A 23,052-nucleotide genomic window follows, 5' to 3' on the forward strand; every position below is an offset into this window, starting at 1 on the left:
CACTTTTGGCTTTTTGTGTTCGTTTATAGATGCAGGTGACTTACGTCCCCCAACTCTGGTGTACGCCGCCTTGGTGGAAAACTGCTGTTTCTGACGTAGTTCTCCATCAAGAAAACAGCTTGAACAAAATCTGTGTGAAGAAAAAACAGCACAATGATTTTATTCTTTAACAGTCGAGAAAGTAAAATGGGAAGGTAGCGTTTTCCCTTGTCAGTTAATAGCAAAACAAGCAGATGTAAATTTGCAATGTCTTACATAAGGACAAGGAGACCCTTCTAAAAACTTAATTTCCCATGTTCTGTTATAACAGGATCATGTCTGTGTGCTGCAGGCTGGAAAAGTTATGCAAGAATTGTTTAAATCCCAGCTATTGTTCTAGTGCAGGGCAGCCCTTCCTGTACTGACCTCAGTGTCTGAGTCACTTTGCCAAACCTTTCCACAACACACACTGACCAGAGCATCCATGTTTTCCATGCTTGGCTGCAATTTGAGCTGTGTGTTCAAACCGCCTCTTTTGTATGTTTTTATTAAAAGCTCAGCACCTGTTGCTGACCTTTACTGTAGACATTACTGCTTCCATCTTGGAACCCTGTTACATAATCGTGTGGTAAGTGAACGGTGGCTCTTGGAGTACAGAAAACTGTACTTTAAAAGGTACCGTGAGGCACATTTGCTGCAAATGTTCAAAAGAATAATGATTTCTTACCATGTTTAGACCTCCTTCGAGTCATGACAACAGTCACAATTGTCTCAAAATCCAATCTTAAAAGTAGCCAAGCAATCAAACCCAACCAAACAGAAGTTACCGCTGAAGTTTAGTCGATAAATTTTGTGTTCTCTGACTAAACTGTGTGTTTCTCTGTGTCTTGAAAATGGCTCACAGGGGCTCTCTGATGCCACATAAAGAATGTTCACAACCAAGGAATCCGGTTTTCCTTCTTATGACCTCCTGGGGGAATTTAAATACAATAGTTTAGCTGATAAGGAAGAGCATATTGCTACAGTCTGGTTGATAGCATCTGAAAAAGTGACTGTCTTGATTGTCTTCTGTAAATAGCAACATATTACTGGGAAAACATTCTTTCAGGGGATTGATGTTTTGCACCAAATATCAAAAGACCTAAGCTGCACTTAGACTATGATCAGCTTTCACCCTGAAAATCCTAAAAATTCAGCAGTGGCGATTGCTTTCTGGCCCAGGGATTGAAATCAAATCTTATTAACTCGTTTGGAGATTTAGGTGACCTTGTTTTAGCTCCAGAGAATATAACCAGCAAAAAGCTCCAAGTTTCAAGGTAGACTGAATTTAGACTGTTGACACCTTGAACTCTTATGGACCCAGGTCTGCATTGCGTATCACATTCCAGGCTGGCACTTTGAAAATAAATGCTGCCCCCTATTGATGATGCACATGCCCTGCAAAGCAATTCACAGGGTATTTAGAAATTGAGCAACTCGCTGATCAGTTTCTTATAAAGAATGCTCAAAATGAAACAAACAAAAAAAAAAAATGCAAGCATTAGTTATAGAATGTTATAGACTTAATTTTATTACAGCATCAAACTATAATGGATTGTTTTATGTGCAGCGCTTCTCTCTGTGTTTCTATCTCTAAAGTTGTATTTATTTGTGTGCGTGTGTTTCTATTTAGATCCTTCGGGAATGGGAGTGGGATTTCCTGCAACACACCCATGGAATGTACTTTGCCAGTAGTCTTTGTTGTGACTGTCTAGTGTCTCTCCATACACACACACACACATAAACACACACATGTCCGTGCACATACACACATTTTCCTTCCTTTATCCAAGCCAGTTAGCAGTGACAGGGAAATACGTGTTTGATCTGTTTGACCTTATGGTCTATTGAGGGCTGAAGCAGAAAGCAGAGCACACATAAGCAAAGACATTAAAGCAGTTGGAGACAATATTTCTGCACCCACTGCAACACTTTCACATTTGTCAACCACGTTCTTTCACTTCTAATCCCCGCTGTGCAGTCACATGTTGACATTTACATTACCGACTTAGTTTCAAATACTAAAAAGTAACAATTTAAATATATTATTTGGAGAAAAACTAGAATTTGAACACCTGTGATGGAAAAGTGCCTTTATAGACTGAAATTATCCTTAAAACCCTGTCAGACAAATCAGCAGGGGCTTTGTAAAGCACAAGATATTATGATTAAAATAGACATATAATATTCATTAATTAGCACAACGAACCAAATGGTCTGCCACAATTCCACACAATCCTTTCCTCTGCAATCAGTAACTCACCAATGTCGCAGTCTTATAAGATTCTTCAGTTTGATTACTTCAGTTCTTTAATTTGTCTGCTTTCCTTTTCTAGCCTTCGCTTCTATCATATGTCTCTCAGTCAGGGTACTTTATGTGAGTTACGGGGAGTGCTACTGGACACAGCTTCCTGTGTCTTTCTGATTGGTCCTGAAAAGAGTGCCCGGGGGCATGGGCTTAGTACAGCACTGATACATGGCAATGTATGTGAGAATATGAAGACAGAATTTGAATCTAAGCAATGTGAATTGCAGTTCATCAGAACTAGGTTATGTGGTTTTCTTGTTTAACAGTCTCGACTGTAGACGAGCTGCAGACAACCACAGGAAATCTATGAGGCTCAGCTTCTGAGAAAAAAAGTCAGTACGCTTTACTATACATCCTTATCACTGTTCCATTCATAGTGAGATTATAAATACATTATGTTTTTCCATGGGAAAACTGCTTCATGCCTGCCACTGTTAGCCAGGAGCCATGATTTACTTTGAATACAGTCTTTGGTGTTATTCTTTTCTGTGTGCAGCTGCATTAACACATGTCCATTTGTGCAGGAAAATACTGTGATATATTTGTCTGACCTTATGACCACATAAACATTTGACATTTTACTCATAAACTTCTAATGCATTAAACAGAAAGAAAAGAGACAAACTAAAAATTCATCTCAGGTCAGTTAGTTTTTTGTGTGTGACCAAAATGCAAATGTATGAACAGCACTACAGCACTGTATAAGTTATAGGGATTTTAGATGCTTACATTCTTATTTATCAAAAGTACATCTGATCAAGCATCATGCATTCAAGCATCAAGCATTCAACATAAAATTGTCTTCAGAGACCTGATCAAGTAATCATGACACTTCTTCTTTCGGAGCTCCCTTCAGGGGTCCCCACGGTGGATTATCTTCCCCTATTCCTAGCATTCTCTTCTGATAACCCAGCCCCCTGTATGTACTTTTTCAATACACCCATTAACCTTCTCTGCAGTCTTCATCTTTTCATCCTACTTACCAGCTTCATATTCAAATATCCCTATATTCCTCCTCTGCACATGTCCAACCCAGCCTTGCCTCTCTAACTTTGTCCACAAACTGTTGAACCTAAACTTTCCCGCTGATATCCTCATTTCTTATCCTCTCCATCCAGGTGACTCCCAGTGAAAATCTTAGCATCTTAAGCTCTGCACCCTCCAGCTTGGCCTCCTGTCTTTTTTGTTAGTGTCACCGTCTCCAAACCATACATCATTGCAGGTCTCACTGTCATCTTGTAAACCCTCCCTTTCACTCTTGGTTTTGTCCTTCTTTCACAAATCACCTCTGACATTTGTTAAATTATAATACATTAAAGCTGTTCAAATTTGCAGAATAGTTGCACAAAGGTCTTTAAGGTGCTCAAAACAAACGTCCCAGAGAGTGCAGCGCACACAAACACTAAAGGCAATGGGTTGAAGTTAATAAACAAATTAAAAATGTATAAATTCCTATTTTGTTTTCAGTGCCTACAACTTTGCACAACACATTTAATTCTACAAAGCTCCATTAGAGAAGTCTAAGAGAAATGCTGTTTCTCTTTGCTCCACTAGGGGCGGTGTGTCGATAAGAAGGGGGTTTCCTCTGTACAAAGATATTTAAAGGGGAGGTGATAGTATGGCAAATTTTTGTAAACAGAGCATAGAAATTCGTTTTTTCCCTGAACTAGCAATGCTAGTTCATTTGTTTGTCCTTTGTCGTGTAACAGCGAGTGGCAGGTAAAGACCAATAACGAAAGTTTTTTACTGAAATAAATATTTCCTCTGCGGATGAAGAGGCAGCTCTCCGGGGTGGTTTTGTTTTCTCGATGATAGCCTAACATCTTTGCGGCGTACATCGGATAAGCTCGTCTGTTGTTATTTTGATGTTGCTTGCTAGCTGGAAATCTTAACGCCATTTTCGTCTTTGTATTACGTACAAGGCACATGAAGTGACTGATCTCTATTTCGAAATAGAGTTTTGCTAGCAGGGATAGCTGTCGGTCTCTCCCTGGGTCCTCTTTAGCGGAGGGGAAATTCATTTCGTCCTTTTCCTGTAGCTTAGGGTATTGCATAATGTGGCAGTAAGCTGTGGTTTAACCTAATAATAGTTTGTTTTGAGGGAAAAAAATACTCCTTTATCTTCGACGACGGTGCTAACGTTGGCTAACAGTAGCAATATTCCAACATGGGAGTCACCAACATATACATTAAAATAGGATATGCTACTGTTGGTACTGTGTTTGGACTGTCGGCTTTCTTGGTCTGGAATATCGCATTTAAACAACCATGGACGGCGGCTATGGGAGGCCTGTCAGGTATGTTGAAACACATAGCATTAACTAAAAACACTGCAAACAGTTAATGACTTTATCACGGGATATCGGCGCATTTAGCCATGTCAGGCATCCTAATCGCGATGTAGGCCTGGACAGTTAAGCGCCATAATCATATAACGACTCTTAAAATTTAGTCCGTCACTGAAATCTTTATAAGATACAATGCATTATTGGTACATTATGATTTTTAAAAAAAAATTGTAATGATATTTTTAATGCTAAATTATAATTATTTATCTTTCAAGTAGAAAAACCGTATTGTTCTTTTTTAATTAACTTCAATAATTGAGTAATTTAAGTGATTTACTTGCATTTCTGAGTATCATGTAAATTTTGTTTTAAAACACATTTTTTTGCAGAAAATTTCTAAAATAGTAGTCTTTTCTTGTTTTGTATGGGAGTAGTCTATTACATTCTATTACAACACTGTAATTTCCATAAATTACTGTCACGTGGTGGTTTTCTGTAGTCTTCAGGCTGCAGTGTTATCATACTCAATCGAAATCTGTGTTTTTCTGTCTTGACAGGAGTTTTAGCGCTCTGGGCTCTCATCACACACATCATGTACCGTCAGGACTACTGGCGAACCTGGCTCAAGGGTCTTAGATTCTTCATCGCTGTTGGAGTATTCTTCTCAGTTTTGGCTGTGGCTGCCTTTATTATCTTCCTAACTATGGCCATCGCACAGAAGCAATGTAATCTTGTCTTTTCTGTTCCTGTTTTTTTTTTTTTTTTTTTTAAATGAATTTTGTATTGTTGTTCATTTATGTTAAAATAAGTGACTGACAATTCAAATACTCAGAGAGGTGAGGATTGTTGTAACCACCTTGTTTTTTCTGTCCCACAGCTTTCACTGACCCGAAGAGCTTCTACCTCTCCTGTGTGTGGAGCTTTCTGACCCTCAAATGGTCTTCCCTCTTGGCCTACTACTCATACAATTACCGCCAGGAGTTTGCGGACATCAGCATCCTCAGTGATTTTTAGTCAGTACTCATTTTAAAGACTTTGGTGGACTTAAGGGGTTTTAGGCTGCCAGCGGGAGATGGACAATGAGCTTTTATAATAAAGAAGAGGAAAAGCAGACATGGCTAGATTAAAAAAAAAAAAAATCATCAGACTTTTATCACATGGTGCTGCATTTGCTGCACTTGCTTAACAAGCTCTGTATTTGCATAGTAACCTGTTCTCCCACTTTTAATGGCCTACGTGCTACAGTCCTGTAGAAATTGTAAACCTCTGAAAACGTCAGCTGCTTTTGAATGAATTTGTGGAGGACATTTGAGACGTGCAGGTGGTTTTAAACAGCTACATCTTTGGATTGTTTCATTTTTAAACAGTCAGAAAATCCCCTCCATAACAGGCTTTTAATCCAGTGATTAGTGTTTCAAATGAAAGTTAAAATACTCAACCATAAAATCGAAACCAAAATTAAAACCATTTACCTTAAAAGTTATACTAGCTTGACAGCGAGTGATTGTTTTCATCCAAATTAGCTCTCAAACAGTCAGCACTCAACTGCAGAATACTCATATCTCCTGATAGTCACTGACTTAATGTTTGAGAAGTGTTTTATAGTTATTATAGTCCAGGATTTGCTAGACAATACCAATACCACTGTTCAATACCAAGTTCTTTATTCTGCTGCACTACTCTGCTATTGCTATTGGCGCTTGTTATTTTAGTATCACGACTAAACATTATGTGTGAAGCATTACTACAAAGATCAAGCTGTTGCAGTGCACTAACAAAAATGGCAACATTATCGAGAACGTTTTGTTTATATAAACTTAACTGAAACTTGTTCACCTTCACTTCTGTGTACAGATACAAATGTCTGTCTTAGATGAGTTAAATATGTTTTATGTGCATCCTACTTTTTGATGAAAATCCTCTGCGGCATTGGTTTTATACAGACTCATGAAAAAATGTATACACTCACTTCTTTATATTTTTTCCCCTACAAGTCCATGTACATGTTGCTACATGTAGCCACGTATCACCAGTACTTGCAGCATTTTACTACTGTTGGCACCATTCACAAACAGTACTCTCAGCTTTTCACAGTTTTTGTTTGGAAAATGACTGGTTCTCATAACATTTCTGTCATTGTCAATTTATTCGTTGAACTATGTTTTTGGAAATTTTGCTGCAGATATAAAGTTTTGTGTTCTCATCGAAAGCTTTCTGTCATGTGAAATGTTAAGAGCATTCATGCTTCTGTAAGAAAGGAAGAAGTGCTCTATTGTTCTCTCATTCTTGAAGGCAATGCCTTCATGTGAAGTTTGTGCTTTTCTTTTTGTTCCACCAGAGGGAGACTTTCATTTTATGTCGAGAGGTTATCTGAAGTCTGGCATTCCTCTTTTAGAGAAAACACAAATGGAACTACTATATAATTGCACTTTAGTCTATGATATTGATGCCATTGTTTTGCACACAAATTCTAATACAATGGGACAAAATCATGTGTTACACATTGTCATGTCTGTCTCACCCTCTTTTTGTGAAAAGAAGGTGTTTGTATGTATCATTTTGTTGCAGTTAGCAGGATTACTTGTATTCGCCAAATTAAACTGGTTTGTAATTGGTTTAGTTCCAGCTCTATCTTATGTCTACCCTTTTCCCATAAAATATGTAAAGTTGTATTTTTGTTTGTGTGTTTCTGTTGATAAGTATGAATATCAGGATGCTACATGTATATAGAAACTGAACCTATTAAAATACATTTATTGGTAATTACATCTTGTGTCCTTGCTCGGTAGCACACTGATGAAACGGCACATTCGGCAATCAGAAGTTTAACCAATTTAACTACACTGCTCAATAAATTAAAGGAACACTTCAGTCAGAGTATACCATCAAGTCAGTTAAATTTCTAGGACATTGATGTGGTCAGTTAAGTAGCAGAGGGATTGTTAATCAGTTTTATTTAATTTGTTTTAGTGAAATTCAACAATGAGACAAGCCTTCAAACAGGAATGTTTTTATAGATGGAAGCTGACATTTTTCCTTCCTCATCTCTTTTTTCACTGGTTTTGCATTTTGCTAGAGTCAGCATCATTACTGGTATCATGAGTCGGCACAGGTAGTCCAACTCTCCCAGGACAGCACATCAGTGTGTGACATTGCTAGAACGCTTTGTCAGGGAAGTCTCCAAAGCATGGAGGAGAATGTAAGCTCTAGGAGAGCTGGACTGGGCAATAGAAGGCCTTTAACTCATTAGCAAGACCAGTATCTGATTCTTTGTACAAGGAGAAACAGGATGAGCACTGCTGCAGCCCTATGAAATTGCCTCCGGCAGGTCACTGGTGTGTATGTTTCAGACCAAACAATGAGGCACAGTCTTCATGAGGGTGGCTTGAAGGCCCAACGCCCTCTAGTGGTCCCTGTGCTCACTGCCTGACACTGTGGAGCCTGATTAGTATATTGCCAAATATTACCGGAATTGGGAGTCCAGCACTGGTTCCTGTACTTTTAATAGATGAGACCAGATGTTAAAAGGTCAGGAGATGCCATGGAGAACATTATTTTTCTGGTAACATTGTTCAGCATGACTGGTTTGATTGTGGATGGACGGACAGACCTCTACTGGCTAGGCAGTGCTTGGCCTCATGTGGCAGGAGTATGCAAGCAGTTCCTGAAAGATAAAGGAACTGAAACAGCTAACTGCCCCTCACACTCGCCTGGCTGAAACCCAGTAAAACAGCTCTGGGACATTATGTTTTGGTCCATTCGATGCTACCTCAGACTGCCCAGTAGCTTAGTCATCTGGTCCAGATATGGGAGGAGATCCCCAGAAGACACCATCCATGGTCTCGCTAGGAGCATCCCCTGACGTTGTCACGTATGCATATCTTGGGCCTTCACATACATCTGAATACAATTTTGAGTTGCTACAATGAAAATTCAGCATAATGGACTTGCATGCTGTATTATTTTTTCACTTTGATTTTTTTGTTGTCTTTGAATTCAGCCATCTATGGTTTGATAATGATAATTTTCATTAAATGATGTGGCATCCTTATGATTTCATTATGTGTTTGAAAGTGTTTCTTTAAATTTTTGAGCAGTGTATTTCACAGTAAGCGTGCATGCACCAGGCTTTATCCTTTTAAGCTCCACCCAGCAGGTGTAGAAGGTCTTTAGCATTACTTCAAAAGTAATCAAACAAGTCTCATTTGAGTCAAACATCTGCAGACGTGCTTCAAGAGTAAGCAAGGCAAAAGTAAGTACAGTGTCTTAAAATTTCTGTTTTTTATTTAACATTGTACAACAAAATTTCTTTTTTTATGTTGAGCTTTAACATCTGTCTAATTGTGTTTGCCTTTACACACGGCATTTTAGTCAGCTGCAATCAGTCACACTACAGGCATACACCAGTTGTTAGGAATCGCTTATTTACATTAACAGGTTATATGTAAGAGATGTAATGTAATATCCCTAGGTTGTGATATTGATAAGATATATTATTCACACAGTATTTCCATATTGGAGATTTATTTATTAGACAAAAAGGCTAAATCTAATTTCATTTTCTTAATGCAGTTATATCTCTTTTTAGCTTTATTTCTTTAAAATCTTCTTTTCCTGTTTAGTGTTTAACAGTTTATAAAAATATAACAACAATTACAACTGACAGCTGTTGGATCATCTGTTCAATATAAAAAGTAAAAATATCTGTGTATTCATAATGTATTGTATTGTCATTCTGGTGAAAAATAACATAAGTTTTTCTCCTGCATGGAGAAAAGGATTACCGAGGACTGAATAAACTTGTGCATGATCTTTTATTTACCCAGTGTAGAGCAAACATTTTATTAGTCCCGTGAAGTTTTGGCTGATCTTTCATTCATCAAGGTTAGATAAGGACCTTACACTTAAAATATGGGCCAGGTTTAGTATCGGGAAAGGTGAAGTATAAAGTTCCAGGTATGCTGTTGAGTTTTTATGGATACTTTCATGAATTAATGACAAATTTAAACAAAAAAGACACCAAATGACTTACTATATTAATGTGTTAAATTTCACTTTGAAGACATTGCATAAAATATCTGCCTGCTTAATATATTTTGCTATGTTGTAGCCATGCAACAGGAAAGCCCACGTTATGTGATTGACAGGCCGGCATATAACCTCCCTGACTTTGACAGAGAATTTGACAAAAAGAGTCGACAGTTCCCTGTTGGAGAAAAAGTAAAGAAACTCTTCAGGTACCGAACTGCAATCTTACTGCACAGTCAACATGAACAACGTGCTTTTCTCTCACACAAACTCTTCTGATAAGCCTCTGTATTATATTCAAAAGCACGGGGATACATAACTAGAACTCAAGTTTACATGTGTGTTATTGACTTTTATAAATGAACAAGCAGAAAACCAGAGATCTTCTAAGACAGTTTTTTGTTTTTTTGTGTTAGATGTTCTGTACCCAGGCTCAAAGGATTGTTACTTAAACACCTGCCGGTTCTAAGCTGGCTTCCCAAGTACAAAGTAAAAGAAAACCTGCTGTGTGATGTCATTAGTGGGGTCAGCGCCGGCACCATTCAGGTTCCCCAAGGTCAGTCAATCTTCTACTCTCAGATAACTCTGTATAACAGCCTTTGACTGATGCTAGCTGGTGGAGTGGATAACAGTTTTTGTGTTATTTTTTATTATTTATTTGACAGCTTCTTTTCTTTCCAGGCATGGCTTTTGCTCTCCTTGCAAATCTTCCTCCTGTCAATGGTCTCTATTCCTCTTTCTTCCCCCTCATCCCATATTTCTTCATGGGCACTGCTCACCAGATGGTCCCAGGTAAATCAGAATGATTTATCTACAGCAATTTTGTGTGATGACAGTGATAAGTTACCAGAGCTGCATGGTGCTGCACTGAGCCTGACTTTGCCCGCTTTGCAATATGGCAAGGAAAATAGATGTGACACCCTACTTTCTATGTCTAGGTACTTTTGCTGTTCTCAGCATTATGGTGGGAATCGTGTGTCTTAGGCTAGCCCCTGAGTCGGATTTCAGTCATTTCAATGCCACTCTTAATGCCACAGTAGTGGACACTGACAGGATGAATGAAGTTCGTCTGGCTATATCTGGTACTCTGGCCTGTCTCACTGCAATCATACAGGTACTTATACCACTAAAAGCTCAGTCCTTTAAGGTAAAATCTGAAAGGAATATGGGATATAGTTTAAAGGTGGCACACTGAGTATGATTTATGTCTGTGCAGATTGGTCTTGGCTTCATGCAGTTTGGGTTTGTAGCCATCTATCTGTCAGAGTCGTTTGTCAGAGGCTTCATGACTGCTGCAGGACTGCAAATCTTAATTTCAGTGCTCAAGTACATCTTTGGCATCACAGTGCCATCTTACAGTGGTCCGCTGGCTGTTATATATGTAAGTTACCCATTCATTATTAAAGAAAATATGATCGGATACTTTGCAAAATTATGATTTGCTGAAAATGATTTCTTTCCAAACAGACTCTCAAGGATATAATATTGGGCCTTCCTGATACCAATATAGCCTCCTTAGTCTTTGCTTTGGTCAGCAGTGCAGTTTTGATTGTGGTGAAAGAACTAGGTTTCCACTTTCGTCATAAACTTCCTTTCCCTATTCCTATTGAGATCATCGTCGTAAGTAGTTAAAATTTTTTCTTTTAGATATTTGAGATAGCTGTTGCACAGATGTTTTTCTGGGTGCACATAAGAGAATTAACAGTATATAATAGAATGTAGCGTGATTTCTGTTCCTGTTTTACACAGGTGGTGGTGGCCACAGCCATCTCAGGTCCGCTGCATCTTCCTGAGATCTACCACATGGACATTGTGGGCAATATTCCTCTGGGGTAAAGCAGACATCAGCTTTTTTGTCCTACTGTTATTCATGAAAGTCATTAAAGAATGTTTAACTCTGATTTGTTTCTTGTCTCTGTTTTCTAGATTTCCTGCACCGATCCTCCCAACAGTGAGTCAGTGGGAAGACATGTTGAGCACAGCTTTCTCTCTGGCTATTGTCGGATACGTCATCAACTTAGCTATGGGCAGGACACTGGCAGCTAAGCATGGCTATGATGTGAATCCCAACCAGGTTTGAAAAACTGCATCTCTCTTAAAAATGTAAGAAGTGTATTTTATTTCACTTTTGTCAACACTGAAATGGTCTTTTTGAATAGGAAATGTTGGCTCTAGGCTGCAGCAATTTCCTTGGGTCTTTCTTTAAGATCCATGTGATCTGCTGTGCTCTGTCTGTAACGCTGGCTGTTGACAGTGCTGGAGGAACTTCACAAGTGAGTGCAGATCATACTCAAATTATAACTAAGAACCTACTGAGGAAGATTTAGTATGGACTATAAATACAGCAAATGTTTACCAAAGCCCCTAACTACTGCACTACTGCTCTCTTGTAGTTTGCCAGTCTGTGTGTAATGCTAGTAGTAATGGTCACCATGCTCGCCCTGGGAATCTATCTAAAGCCACTCCCAAAAGTAAGTGGACATAACAGTGTGAACCTGAAATATCATACAAAACATACAGACGTAAGAGAACAACTGAGACATATTAAGTAACTTCAGTTATCTTTGTTTCTCCAAGTCAGTGCTTGGAGCGTTGATTGCAGTAAACCTGAAGAACACGCTCCTACAGCTCTCTGATCCCTTTTACTTATGGAAGAAGAGCAAACTGGACTGTGTAATTTAAATTATTTGATATGATATTGAAGCATAATGCAGTGGGGTTTTTTTTACTATATTTTTTTCATGTCTTATTGTCTCTTTTTTAGTGTGTGTGGGTTGTGTCATTCTTGGCCACATTCTTTCTAAGCTTGCCTTATGGTGTTGCTATCGGAGTGAGTTTTTCCATCCTGGTAGTTATATTCAAGACACAGTTGTGAGTAAACTGTATGAACATGTAGTACATTTGAACCAAAAATGAGCTCTACTGTTTTAGTTTTTCATAACTACGTTTTCCTTACAGTCGCAATGGTTCAACAATTGTTCAAATTAAGGATACAGATATCTACAGAAATCCAAAGACGTACAGCAAGGTATATTAAGTATATATCTTTTTTTTTTTACCATAAGAAATTACTTGGGGTGAATTGCATCTCATTTTTTTGTAACAACTCCACAGGTCATGTCAGTAACAGGTGTGAAAATAGTTAACTATTGCTCACCAATCTACTTTGCAAATGTGGAAATATTTCGCCAGAGAGTCATCAAAAAGGTAAGACAAAATGGCCACTTTTCCCGTCAGGCAAGGTTGGCCATGTGTTCATGTGACATGTAAATGTTTATATAGTATTTGTATACCTAGACTGGGCTGGACCCTGGCAAACTTATCCTGGCCAGGCAGAAGTTCTTGGACAAAGAACAGAAGGAAAAAGTGAAACAAGATAAGGACAAAACGTCAAGAAGGCGGAAACTCAGCTCTTTGGTTAACATGAAAGCTCAGGTAGGATCAAGTTCATATGACATCAGACTCATGTAATTTACGGGCCATCCAACTGTTGATATATATCCCACTGAGTTAAAGGTGATTCACTGAAAGTACAACTTGTGACCTTTCTGTACCTTTCTGTATTTGTTTCCTGTAAATCTAGACCATATCTCAGCTTGAACTGCAAAATGACTTTGATATGAACGATGGCAGTGCCAACAATGCTGAACTTCCTACAAGCTATGTCAACTTCCACTGTAATGATATTGAACTTGGTGAGCAGTTGCCTGACCAAGAGCCATCCAGTCCCCCTGTTCTCACCCTGGAGCCTCAGCCAGTGCCCTTCCACACCCTAATCCTCGACATGGCGGGGGTCTGCTTCATAGACCTGATGGGCATAAAAGCATTGATAAAGGTTATAAAGTTCTCTCCTGTGCTAACAGAGTCAGGATTAATACAATATAGGATTAATGTAATGTAATATAAGTACACTAAATGTTTTAAAAAATTTTTATGGTGCAGAAAGTAACCATAAAAGATTAAAGATGCAGTTATTTTAGATTGGAAAATAGTTTAAATTGGCAGCAAAAGTTTTTTGAAAGGGGTTTTATTATGTTTAATAATATAAAATGGATGTCTAACAGCTAAGTTAATTAACACAAATTATAATTTCAGAGAATTTCTCATTTTGATATTCCCATATCAAAGAGACTGAGGCAGTTATGTCCAAATAGAAAAAGAGAGCTTCTAACCTGCGTTGAACACATTTTTGAATCATGAAAGGATGCCTTACTTTTTTCTCAAATATTTCATTTTCAGTTAGCCAGATGCTGTTCAGCCGAGCCTTTTTATGAGAGCATTAATAATTGGATTTCGTTGTAAGTTCGTGTATGTGCATGTCCATGACAGGTTTTCTTTCTTTCATTTTCCACGCAGATGAACTCGGGCTACACGATGCTGGGCATTAAACTGTACCTGGCTAACGTTCAAGGTAAAATCTTAAACTACCTGCATTTGTTCACACCTGTTGGCTACTCTGTACAGTTGGCATGGCAACAAAGACCTAATCATTCATAAAGCACTGAGTCCATTAGCTCTGTGAAGTGCTCTGTCAGAGGAAAACAAGTTAGACATTGCTTAACATTTTGTGCAGGTAATCTCAATTTCCCAGCGAGATAAAGGGAAGATCCACAGTGACTGTAGTTTATCATGCTTGATTACTTTAAAGCTGCAAATTTTCTCTTGTTTCCTGCCTTAGAGAATTGTAATTACAATACTACAGGCGCGTTAGGCAAAATCACTACGTTTAACAATGTCTTTGTCCCTGTATAATATTAGTTGCCTTACTTTCAGCCCAGGTGTATGAAGAACTGGAGGCCGGGGGAGCGTTTGAAGATGGCAATATTGCCCGCAGTAATCTCTTTCTTTCTGTTCATGATGCCATTCTGTTTGCTCAGCAGACCTCTGGAGAGAGGGAAGTCTACTCAAAGGTAGGCCTCTCTGCATAAAATAACCTTATCAGACAAATCCTTTTCAAAACATCACATACAAACACATGCTGTTTAAAGCCTCTAAGGTTAGGGATATGGGGACAGATTAAACAGAGGAGAAAAATATATTTTTTTCTTAAGTGAAAAATTCCTCTTCTTAGTACAGCTTTTGTCACCTTATCTGGTTCAGCAAAGGTAAACAGAAATATCACAGGGTTTTGTGACAGAGTAAGCGCCACAACAAACAAAGCTGTACGTTACACCAAGGTCATGGCACATGCTGTATGCTCTGTATCTGATTTAGTCTCTCATATTGTTTCTCATTGTCACATGAGCTAGAGCAGCCTTTTTATTAATCTAACATGACATACACACCATGGAAGACAATAGCAAATTATTATAGGTGAAAAGGTAGAAAATTGTTAATATTTTTTTAATTCAGAAGATTAATAAAATAGATTATGTTGTACATTTCTAAATAGAAAGTAAAATAGCTCTGTAAAAATTGGTTACTGATAAAAAAAAATATTACTTAGCATGGATAACAAATGATTTTAAAGTATACTTTAGTTCTGTAATGCAAAAGTCTAGGTCTTTGAAGAGCACTTTGGAGTAACTGCTTTCACACAGTTAAAGGAGATTTCATTGTATGCCAACTGTCTTACTGCATGTCGTGTCAGTATTAATAGAATCACATTGTGTACAAGCCTGTTTAACTAAAATATGTGAAATGTTGTTGGCTGCAGGCCCAGGGAGCAAAACACGGACTTGATTTTAACATTAATGAGGAGAAGGATCTGGAACAGGTACACTGACGTTTGTTTGCACAACCTGATACAAAATGACAGGTTCACCTACTTATTATTAATTCTGTAGCGAACATTCTGTGTCTAAGAGTCACTTTACTTTTGCAGGAAATGTTTTGAAGTGAACAAGAGCAGAAGAAACATACTGAAGATATTGTCAATAATCTTGACATTATTCTGCAATTTATGAAATGCGTTCTTGCCAAAATCCGTCCTCTGCTTAAACTTTCATCTTTTATCCGACTATCTAAAATTTTCCTATGTTCTACCTTGATCAGTAATCAGGGGCAGTATCCAGTACTTCACGTCACTGGCAGGGGGTGGCACGTACTAGCGCAAGAGACACTAGCAACAAGCAAGTGCTAATGAAGGGAACTCTGGGGCTCAGTTTGCCTACCTTTTACAATAACCGAGGAGTGAACTGCTGACTGCGCAGTCATACAGAAGTGCTCCTTTAATTAAATGAGAGTGTGCATGGCCACAGCTGTGAGCTACAACTAGCTGAGCAGTCTGGCTAAGCCCCTGTGGAGGTAAGGAACTGCAAAAGGCTAAACATAAGTGAAAGGAAGATTACATAGTATCAGCAGTTTCATGGCTTTGTTGTTGCAAACTCTGTTAAGCATCAGAGTCTTCATAACTGTCCATAAGGCAGAATTGAGCTACAACAACCAAATAACACTCTTAATTGTTGCCTCTTGCGCCAGTATAAACTGTAAGAAAGAGAAATGTGTGGGCCAGATAACTTGTGTTTGTGTAGCAGGTGCTTAAAGGCCTGTGGTGTCTAGTCTAACAGCAGGCTGTCAGTGGTGTTGGTATGCCTGTGATGCATGAATGGATTTATAACGCTATTAAGAAATCATCCTAAGGTATTCTGGCACACATCTGCTCCTCTGCTCCCCTTCGTCTCTGCAGCAAATTGGCACCACAAGTGATTACAAGGTTTCTATGGCCATCAGCTTTAATTTGGAGCCTTGGGAAAGTCTTTCATCGCTTAATGCATGTAAGTGTCTGTGTGTGTTTGTGTTTAATTCATCACCTGCAGCTTACACTTCTCTTTCTTCTCTGCCTCATTGTTTTCAGGCTGCCTGTGTGGACTTGATTTGATTTAAATTAAGGGATATTTTGATTGAAAGAATTAGTTTGACTATTGTTTGACATATGGTTATGAGCTATTATTGTCCTACTTTTCTTGACTATAAATGTTTCAATGTACTGTGTAAGAAAAGGCAATCTCTCTGTCATTTTTCATTTTCCATACACAACACTAGCAAAAGCTAATAGACCACTATATTCATTTGTTGTACTAACTTTAGCCAGTATAGCAGTTTTTATTATGTACATGTGATAACTCATTAGAAAAAAGTTTTCAAAGGAGTCTGTGCAGTCCTTTGAAATGCAGAGGAGTTCAGCTCAGTGACAGCAAGGCACCCAAATCATCACCCCTCCACCCCCCTTGACAGTTGGTATGGGTTGTTTGGCTGTGGGTTGTTTGGGGTGGTAGAACAGGTCAGCTACTAACCAGAAGGTTGATGGTTCGATCTCAGGCTCCTCCAGTCTGCATGCCAAAAATATCCTTGGGCAAGATACTAACCCCATGTTGCTCTCCGATGCATCCATCAGAGTGTGAATGTGTGTGAATATTAGATAGTGAGCACTTAACAGCTTATAAAAAGTGTTTGTGTGACTGGGCGAATTAATTAGCTGTATAAAGTGCTATGAGTGCTCAGATAGAGTAGAAAAGCCCTATATAAGAACCAGTCCATTTACCATTTGTGCTGATATACTATGTTTGGTTTACCAGACGTGGTTCTCTGGTTCTCTCTGCATTGTGGTCAAACATATCTACTCAAGTCTTATCTGTCAACCTTTCCAAAACATACATGCTCAGTTTTTTTTTCTAATGGTGCTGTCATTAACTTCAACATTTAACATGCTCACTGAGGTCTTGGTATGTTATTTTTCATTTTCTTTGAACATTGAATGGTTTGACTTTGAATTTGCTGGGACATGCAGACTGTGGCAATGTGTTAACGTACACCTGAATAAACCAATAAACAGCCAAAATGTATTCTTTTATAGAGGCAGTCACACTTACTGACCATCAGTTAATCAGATGCATTTGATTAGCAGTACCTGGCTGTTCCTCTTAATTCCTATAGCTCCAGTATTGGTGAGGACTTCATAAAGTCATTTGAAAATGTTATTTTTCAAATTACTGTAGTATTTAATTTCAATCACTTTCAATTAATTTCCAGTTTTTAATGTTTTTTTTTAATTTTATTATTTTTTATAAATGTTATGTTTTTGAGTTTCAGTTATATTATGAAAGTTATTAGTTATTGGTATGAATCAAGATGTCTTTCATTGCAATACAAAAACAACACTCTGTTAAGACAAGTCCCTCACATTCATGTAGAAATCCCAAACTTAGTAAGCATCTACATTACTTACTCTTCCCTGTGCTAAGAAATTTTGATAATATTGATTGTTGGCCTAAATCAATTTTCTTTGTATTTTTAGTTAAATATGTTACTTCATTTGTGTTGTTTTTATTTTTATCTCAAAAAGAAATGATTGAACGATGAAATTAAACGAGTTATTTGCAGTAACATTGTGAAATTTCAGTGGTCATTACTGAGCATTAAATTACTTTACAGTAACAATACTGTAGGCCTATGCACATGTTTGTGTGTAAAGCAGGCCTAGCTTAAAAACACCAGGTGACTTAATACACAGTAGTTTCTTGCACTTTAGGAGAATCTTTTAATTTGCTCCCATACTGTAAAAAACAAAAGTAACAGAATACAGTAAATAATGTATGCAATAAATATATGGATCACAGAAACATGTCAGTCATAGCTTTTGAAATCGTGTGGTTGCAGCTTTTTGTGAATTGTTCAGAGTGAAAGGGATTAAAATACTGTAACACCCCCAAGCCACTGGTTCACATCGTCTATGCACCCACCCATGAATTCTGGGCAACTGTTTATTCTTATTTGGTGTTGTTACAACTTTACAGTTACCATCATATTTTATTCCTTTCTAACGTATTCAAATTGAACAACAGACTTTGGACTACTTCTGTTTTCAATCGGACCCCCTTGATACTGTGACATTACTCCATAATTACTCTTTATCAATGAAGCAATAGGTAGAAAAAAACCAAACCTTTCTGGAGGTCAAACGATGATTACACTGAACTATGAAATACCTCCAGCTAAATCCCTTTTCAAATGAGATGCTGTTATAATGGACTAGCTTCTTAATCCTATAATAGCAAGTTCACATAAAAATTAATTTTACACCCCTTGCACATTCATTGACCATGATGGTTTAATTAACAAGGTTCCTTTTAGAAATCTGAGACCAAGAGATTTATGTATTAAATTTGTTTACACGCCCAGTGGTTTCATACTATTGAGACTAATTGCATGGTGTCAGAGGGTATCTTCTCATTGAGTTATGGGACCTTGTCATTTAGCGCTCGTGTACTTTTATGAAGCGCCTTCCCTGAGAAAATATTTAGTTCTGACCTTTCAAAATCAGATTTAAAATTGGAGCGCTTGGATAAAGACCCAGGAAGCCAAAGACTGTTGTGCAAATTGGATGTGGGCTTGTGAGCCTCATCTGAGGAAATGAGGATGATGGAGAAAAAGCATATCAGTTCTGTAAATTTAAATAATTGTTGTCTGACATTGATCAATTGACAGCAGTTGGTGCTTTGCATATGCATTTTACAGGCCTGTGTTTGGGGATCTGTTCTGCATCATTAACAAACTAGTTTTAAGCTGGGGCATCATAAATCTTGATTGTGTAATGTCAGCAAATTGTCTTTGGACAGGGTTTGTTTCCAGAGTTGCAAAGAGCAAATGTGACCAGTGATATCTGGTATTAATTAATGCTGCCTATTGTCTCATTCCAGTAGTTCAGCAGCAACTAAATGCACCAACAATGGAACGTTCTCTTGTGATTAATTAAGGCATAAAATCATTAAGTCTGCGTGTCTAACTGAAAGATGGTTAATTATTTATAGTTGAATTAAGCCAGAACCCCACATCTGATTGAAGATGCTGTTCAACCTTCTTGCCATTTTTGTTTTCCTCCTATATCAACTTGTAGATGCACTGAATTTACACGCTACCATTATTGCATTAAAAGCAAAAGTAATGCTAACTAATTATTTCAAAAGCCACTGACCTTCATTAAATGATTGAAACTACAAACAGCAGAATTTTTCTGTTGAAAACTCAGAGTTGGCTTTATTTTTTGTTTTTAACAACTTAATTGTGTGATTTCAATTTCATAAACAGTATCATAAACAAACTTGCAACAAGAAGATAACTCTTTAGAGAGATACACAAATTTGACCTTGCTAATCAAGACAGATTTGCAGCTATTGTGTTGGACAGGTATGCAAGTGAGGTGTTTTATCATCCTATCAAGTCATTAAACAGAGTGGGGGTGCTGTTTGCGTTCCTGTCTCTTACTAGATTAAAAACAACAACAACGCAACAAAAACCAACCCCCTCCCCCTGCCAAAAAACAAGTGATGACTATAGATTCTGGCTCCTTACTGAGCCCTTCAGTATCAGTGGGGAAATTAGACAAGACAATGCAAAACAACGCAGTGTGGTGCAATGCTGGGAGAAGTCATTAGAAGACTACACAGAGTATAGAACAGAGCCACATGATGCTTTGCAGCATGTCATCAGGGGTGTTATGAGTGTTATTACACAATGATAATTTAATCGCTGCTGTACAATTATTTCATTTATTTTGAGAATTGAATGATAAGCTCACAGCCCAATTTAGAAGATCTCCATCAGCACTGATGGAGTGTTTGTATGTTCAGACTTTTAGAACCGAACTGTTCAGCACAACAGACACTTGACTTTAGAGACCATCACTAGGCATAACTGGGTGCCTACAAATGCCTGTCACATGGAGTATGCTGAGACCATTAACCGCATAAGCATTAGTGAAATTGCCACTTGCTTCAGCTGCATAATATAGCAGAATCATTAACACAAACATATTAGCATCCCAGTGAGTTCTACATGAAAGTGATCCATAAAATTTTCCATAAATGCAAGTCTGAAAGCTGAAAAAAGGGGGAAAATAGGAAAAATAGGAATAGGAATAGGAATGGGCTTCAATACCAGACCAGTTGAGACCAGTTTGGCTTGCTCTCTTTATGCCTGATGTCTCATGGGTAAATCTGCCTTTCTCTGGCTCAGAGGAAACACACCTGTCAGAAACACACAGGAGAAATCTTCTGCTTTTATCTCCACAAGTAGACAAGCCAAGCAGCCATTACTGAAAACCCTTTACCAGATGTTACCATGACTTTGCTGTTGCTCACCTCTTGGTTATTCATAACCTTTCTTTGGGGGAATTCAACCTACCTTTGGGATGACTTTTTCTAAAGTCTTAAATTAGAGCTAAAATAACTTAATCTGATTTGAAAGCATCATGCTTATCTTAACATGTAAACTGCTGCACACAATGCACTATTCTATACAGTAGAATAGTGCAACCAGATATTTTTTATTCTTTAACACCCCCCCCCCCCCCCCCCCGCCAAAATAAATAAATAAATAAATAAATAAATAAATAAATAAATAAATAAATAAATAAAATAAAGGGAGATTTATGGTGGAAGTTGAAGTTTCAGCATTGGCCATTTACTATGTTTAGGCATATGAGGCGTTTTATTGTGACAACAGTACACAGTACTGCTTAGTGATTCAGTGTGCCTGACTCACTAAAACTCTAACTGCATCACATTATGACCATCTGTTCACCTTTCTCTTGCATTTTATTAGATGACAACTGCAGGTGAAACTGCTTTTCTATGGCTGCTCTCGGAGTTAAAGCAATAAACGCAATATACAAACTCACTTTAAAACGATAAATGACAATATGCATTATTTTCTGCTTTTATAACATGGACATTTATTATAGCCATTAAAAATTGCTCATAAGTAGGGTTCAACCCCATTCACAAACGCAATCAAATGATCATGCAGAATCCTGTATTGACGTGCCATAACCACAGGATGGCACTGTGGCTATATCTGTCAACCCAGAAAATCCTCCTGTCTGATCAGCACTAAGAAACTTTGAAGAAGTCTCAGACACCCCCCCCCCCAAGGAAACCATGAAAGGTAAAGCTGAAGTCGAGGCGATTAAAAAAAGTATGACTTTAAAAGAGCTGGTGTTGTGATCTTGTTTCCTGTGATCCATATATATTGAGCAAAGGCAGAGTGATGGTTGAGTGGGGACTGCAGCACCTCAGTGGCCCTGCAGATGAATGAAGATGCAAATGGAGGGAGGGGGAAGTTAAAGCCTTTAGTGACACTAAGCACACCCCAGAGGCCCTGGTGCAGAACGCTCAGCCTCAGCACATCAAGGACGCAGCCCTCTGTCTGAGCGTCCCCTTGGCACGCGCTACATCCAGTCCGTCTACATTTTCATCCAGACAAACACTTGACTCCTTATGCCAAGCTGAGCCAATGACAAGAGACAGATGTGTCCTCCTCAGAGAATCCAGTTTGATAAGCTGGTCCACAAACTATTAAATAACCCAAAGAAACCACAGGAAAAAAACCCTCCTTCTGTTTAACATGAGAATGGATATGCCTGGAAACCGTACCTTCAGACGCTGGCATCGTCTTGGCTGCAAATGTCAATTTCATGTCACATTCTCTCTCTATTCAGCCATGCTATCTGTGATTGCTACATCCTTTGCATGAGAATGGCTTGAAATGAACGCTGGCCTATTCTTCGGATCTCTGGAAATGACATGAATCTTAAAGGATGGGGTTGAATCCAATCACATGATCAGGCTTTACTTTATAGAATCTAAAATGGTGCACCACATTGTATCCTTTTACAGTTATGAAGGATGCCTCAACAAGATCATGGTGTGCTCATAGCTTTCTTTGTCAACCTTAGTTGACAAAGTAACTAGAAACTAAGCTTTCTGGTGGGACCTTCTCTATGCTAAAGAGTGTCACAGTTATGATGCAGGCCCCCTTGTGACATGTTGTTTCTGTGAGTCATTCAGGCATACAGAACTCTGGCTTTCCTCTCCACTGGTTACAGAAATACGGGTGAGCCCACAGCAGGTGAACCTGTCATACTCAGCACCTGCAAGATCCTAACAGCCAGCAGGGGAAAACTGAAGGACAGAGGAAGTTTTGTCATGAAGAGTTTTACTGTGCCACCTGGGAAGCTAAGCGACGAAGGTGAAACACAATGTTGTTTAAAGACACATGGCGAGAAAGACAAACTGTTACAAAATGTCATTACTGCATGCTACAGGGTTAAGGCTACATTCTGGCAATGTCTGGCATCTTTATTTTCAAAATCAAAGTCAAAGAAGTGTGAATTGCCTTATGCATTTGAATATTATGGCAAACCAAGAAGATTCGAATTCAAATGACATCACTGTAAAGGGAACCCTTACGATGTTCTAGGATTTTAGGCCAGTGCTTCGGTAATACAACAAAACTCCGCACACACTTTTGGTCTTAGAGCTTTGCTCATACAGCTTTGCTTGGCACTATAATTTGTTTAAATGTTGATTTATGAACTAATAGTCGGTAATTGCTACTTAGTGCCACTGTTAATCCAAGCTGTCTGACTCCTGAAGCACATTAGGCCAGATTTGTATAATGAAGTAATTAGTT

General features: G+C 38.3%; 2 protein-coding genes across 2 annotated transcripts; both read left to right on the forward strand.

Annotated features, from left to right (window-relative positions):
• Positions 1 to 3,907: 3,907 nt before the first annotated feature.
• slc48a1a (solute carrier family 48 member 1a) lies at positions 3,908 to 7,377 on the forward strand. Its single transcript, XM_004560404.4, has 3 exons — positions 3,908 to 4,623; positions 5,172 to 5,339; positions 5,492 to 7,377. Exons 1-3 carry the CDS (start codon positions 4,494 to 4,496, stop codon positions 5,626 to 5,628), a joined length of 435 nt encoding a protein of 144 aa, XP_004560461.1. The 5' UTR covers positions 3,908 to 4,493; the 3' UTR covers positions 5,629 to 7,377.
• A 2,349-nt stretch (positions 7,378 to 9,726) lies between these two features.
• On the forward strand, positions 9,727 to 17,948 carry LOC101480125 (solute carrier family 26 member 9). Its single transcript, XM_004560403.2, has 20 exons — positions 9,727 to 9,851; positions 10,059 to 10,198; positions 10,324 to 10,434; positions 10,581 to 10,756; positions 10,859 to 11,023; positions 11,110 to 11,262; positions 11,392 to 11,474; positions 11,569 to 11,716; positions 11,802 to 11,915; positions 12,036 to 12,113; positions 12,220 to 12,315; positions 12,407 to 12,513; positions 12,601 to 12,670; positions 12,757 to 12,849; positions 12,940 to 13,077; positions 13,226 to 13,477; positions 13,999 to 14,053; positions 14,416 to 14,552; positions 15,299 to 15,358; positions 15,467 to 17,948. The coding sequence occupies exons 1-20, from the start codon at positions 9,727 to 9,729 to the stop codon at positions 15,476 to 15,478; spliced, it is 2,313 nt and encodes a 770-aa protein (XP_004560460.1). The 3' UTR covers positions 15,479 to 17,948.
• The last annotated feature ends 5,104 nt before the right edge of the window (positions 17,949 to 23,052 follow it).

The sequence above is a fragment of the Maylandia zebra genome, linkage group LG20 (assembly GCF_041146795.1).
Source record: "Maylandia zebra isolate NMK-2024a linkage group LG20, Mzebra_GT3a, whole genome shotgun sequence".
In the NCBI taxonomy this organism is placed as follows: Eukaryota; Metazoa; Chordata; class Actinopteri; order Cichliformes; family Cichlidae; genus Maylandia; species Maylandia zebra.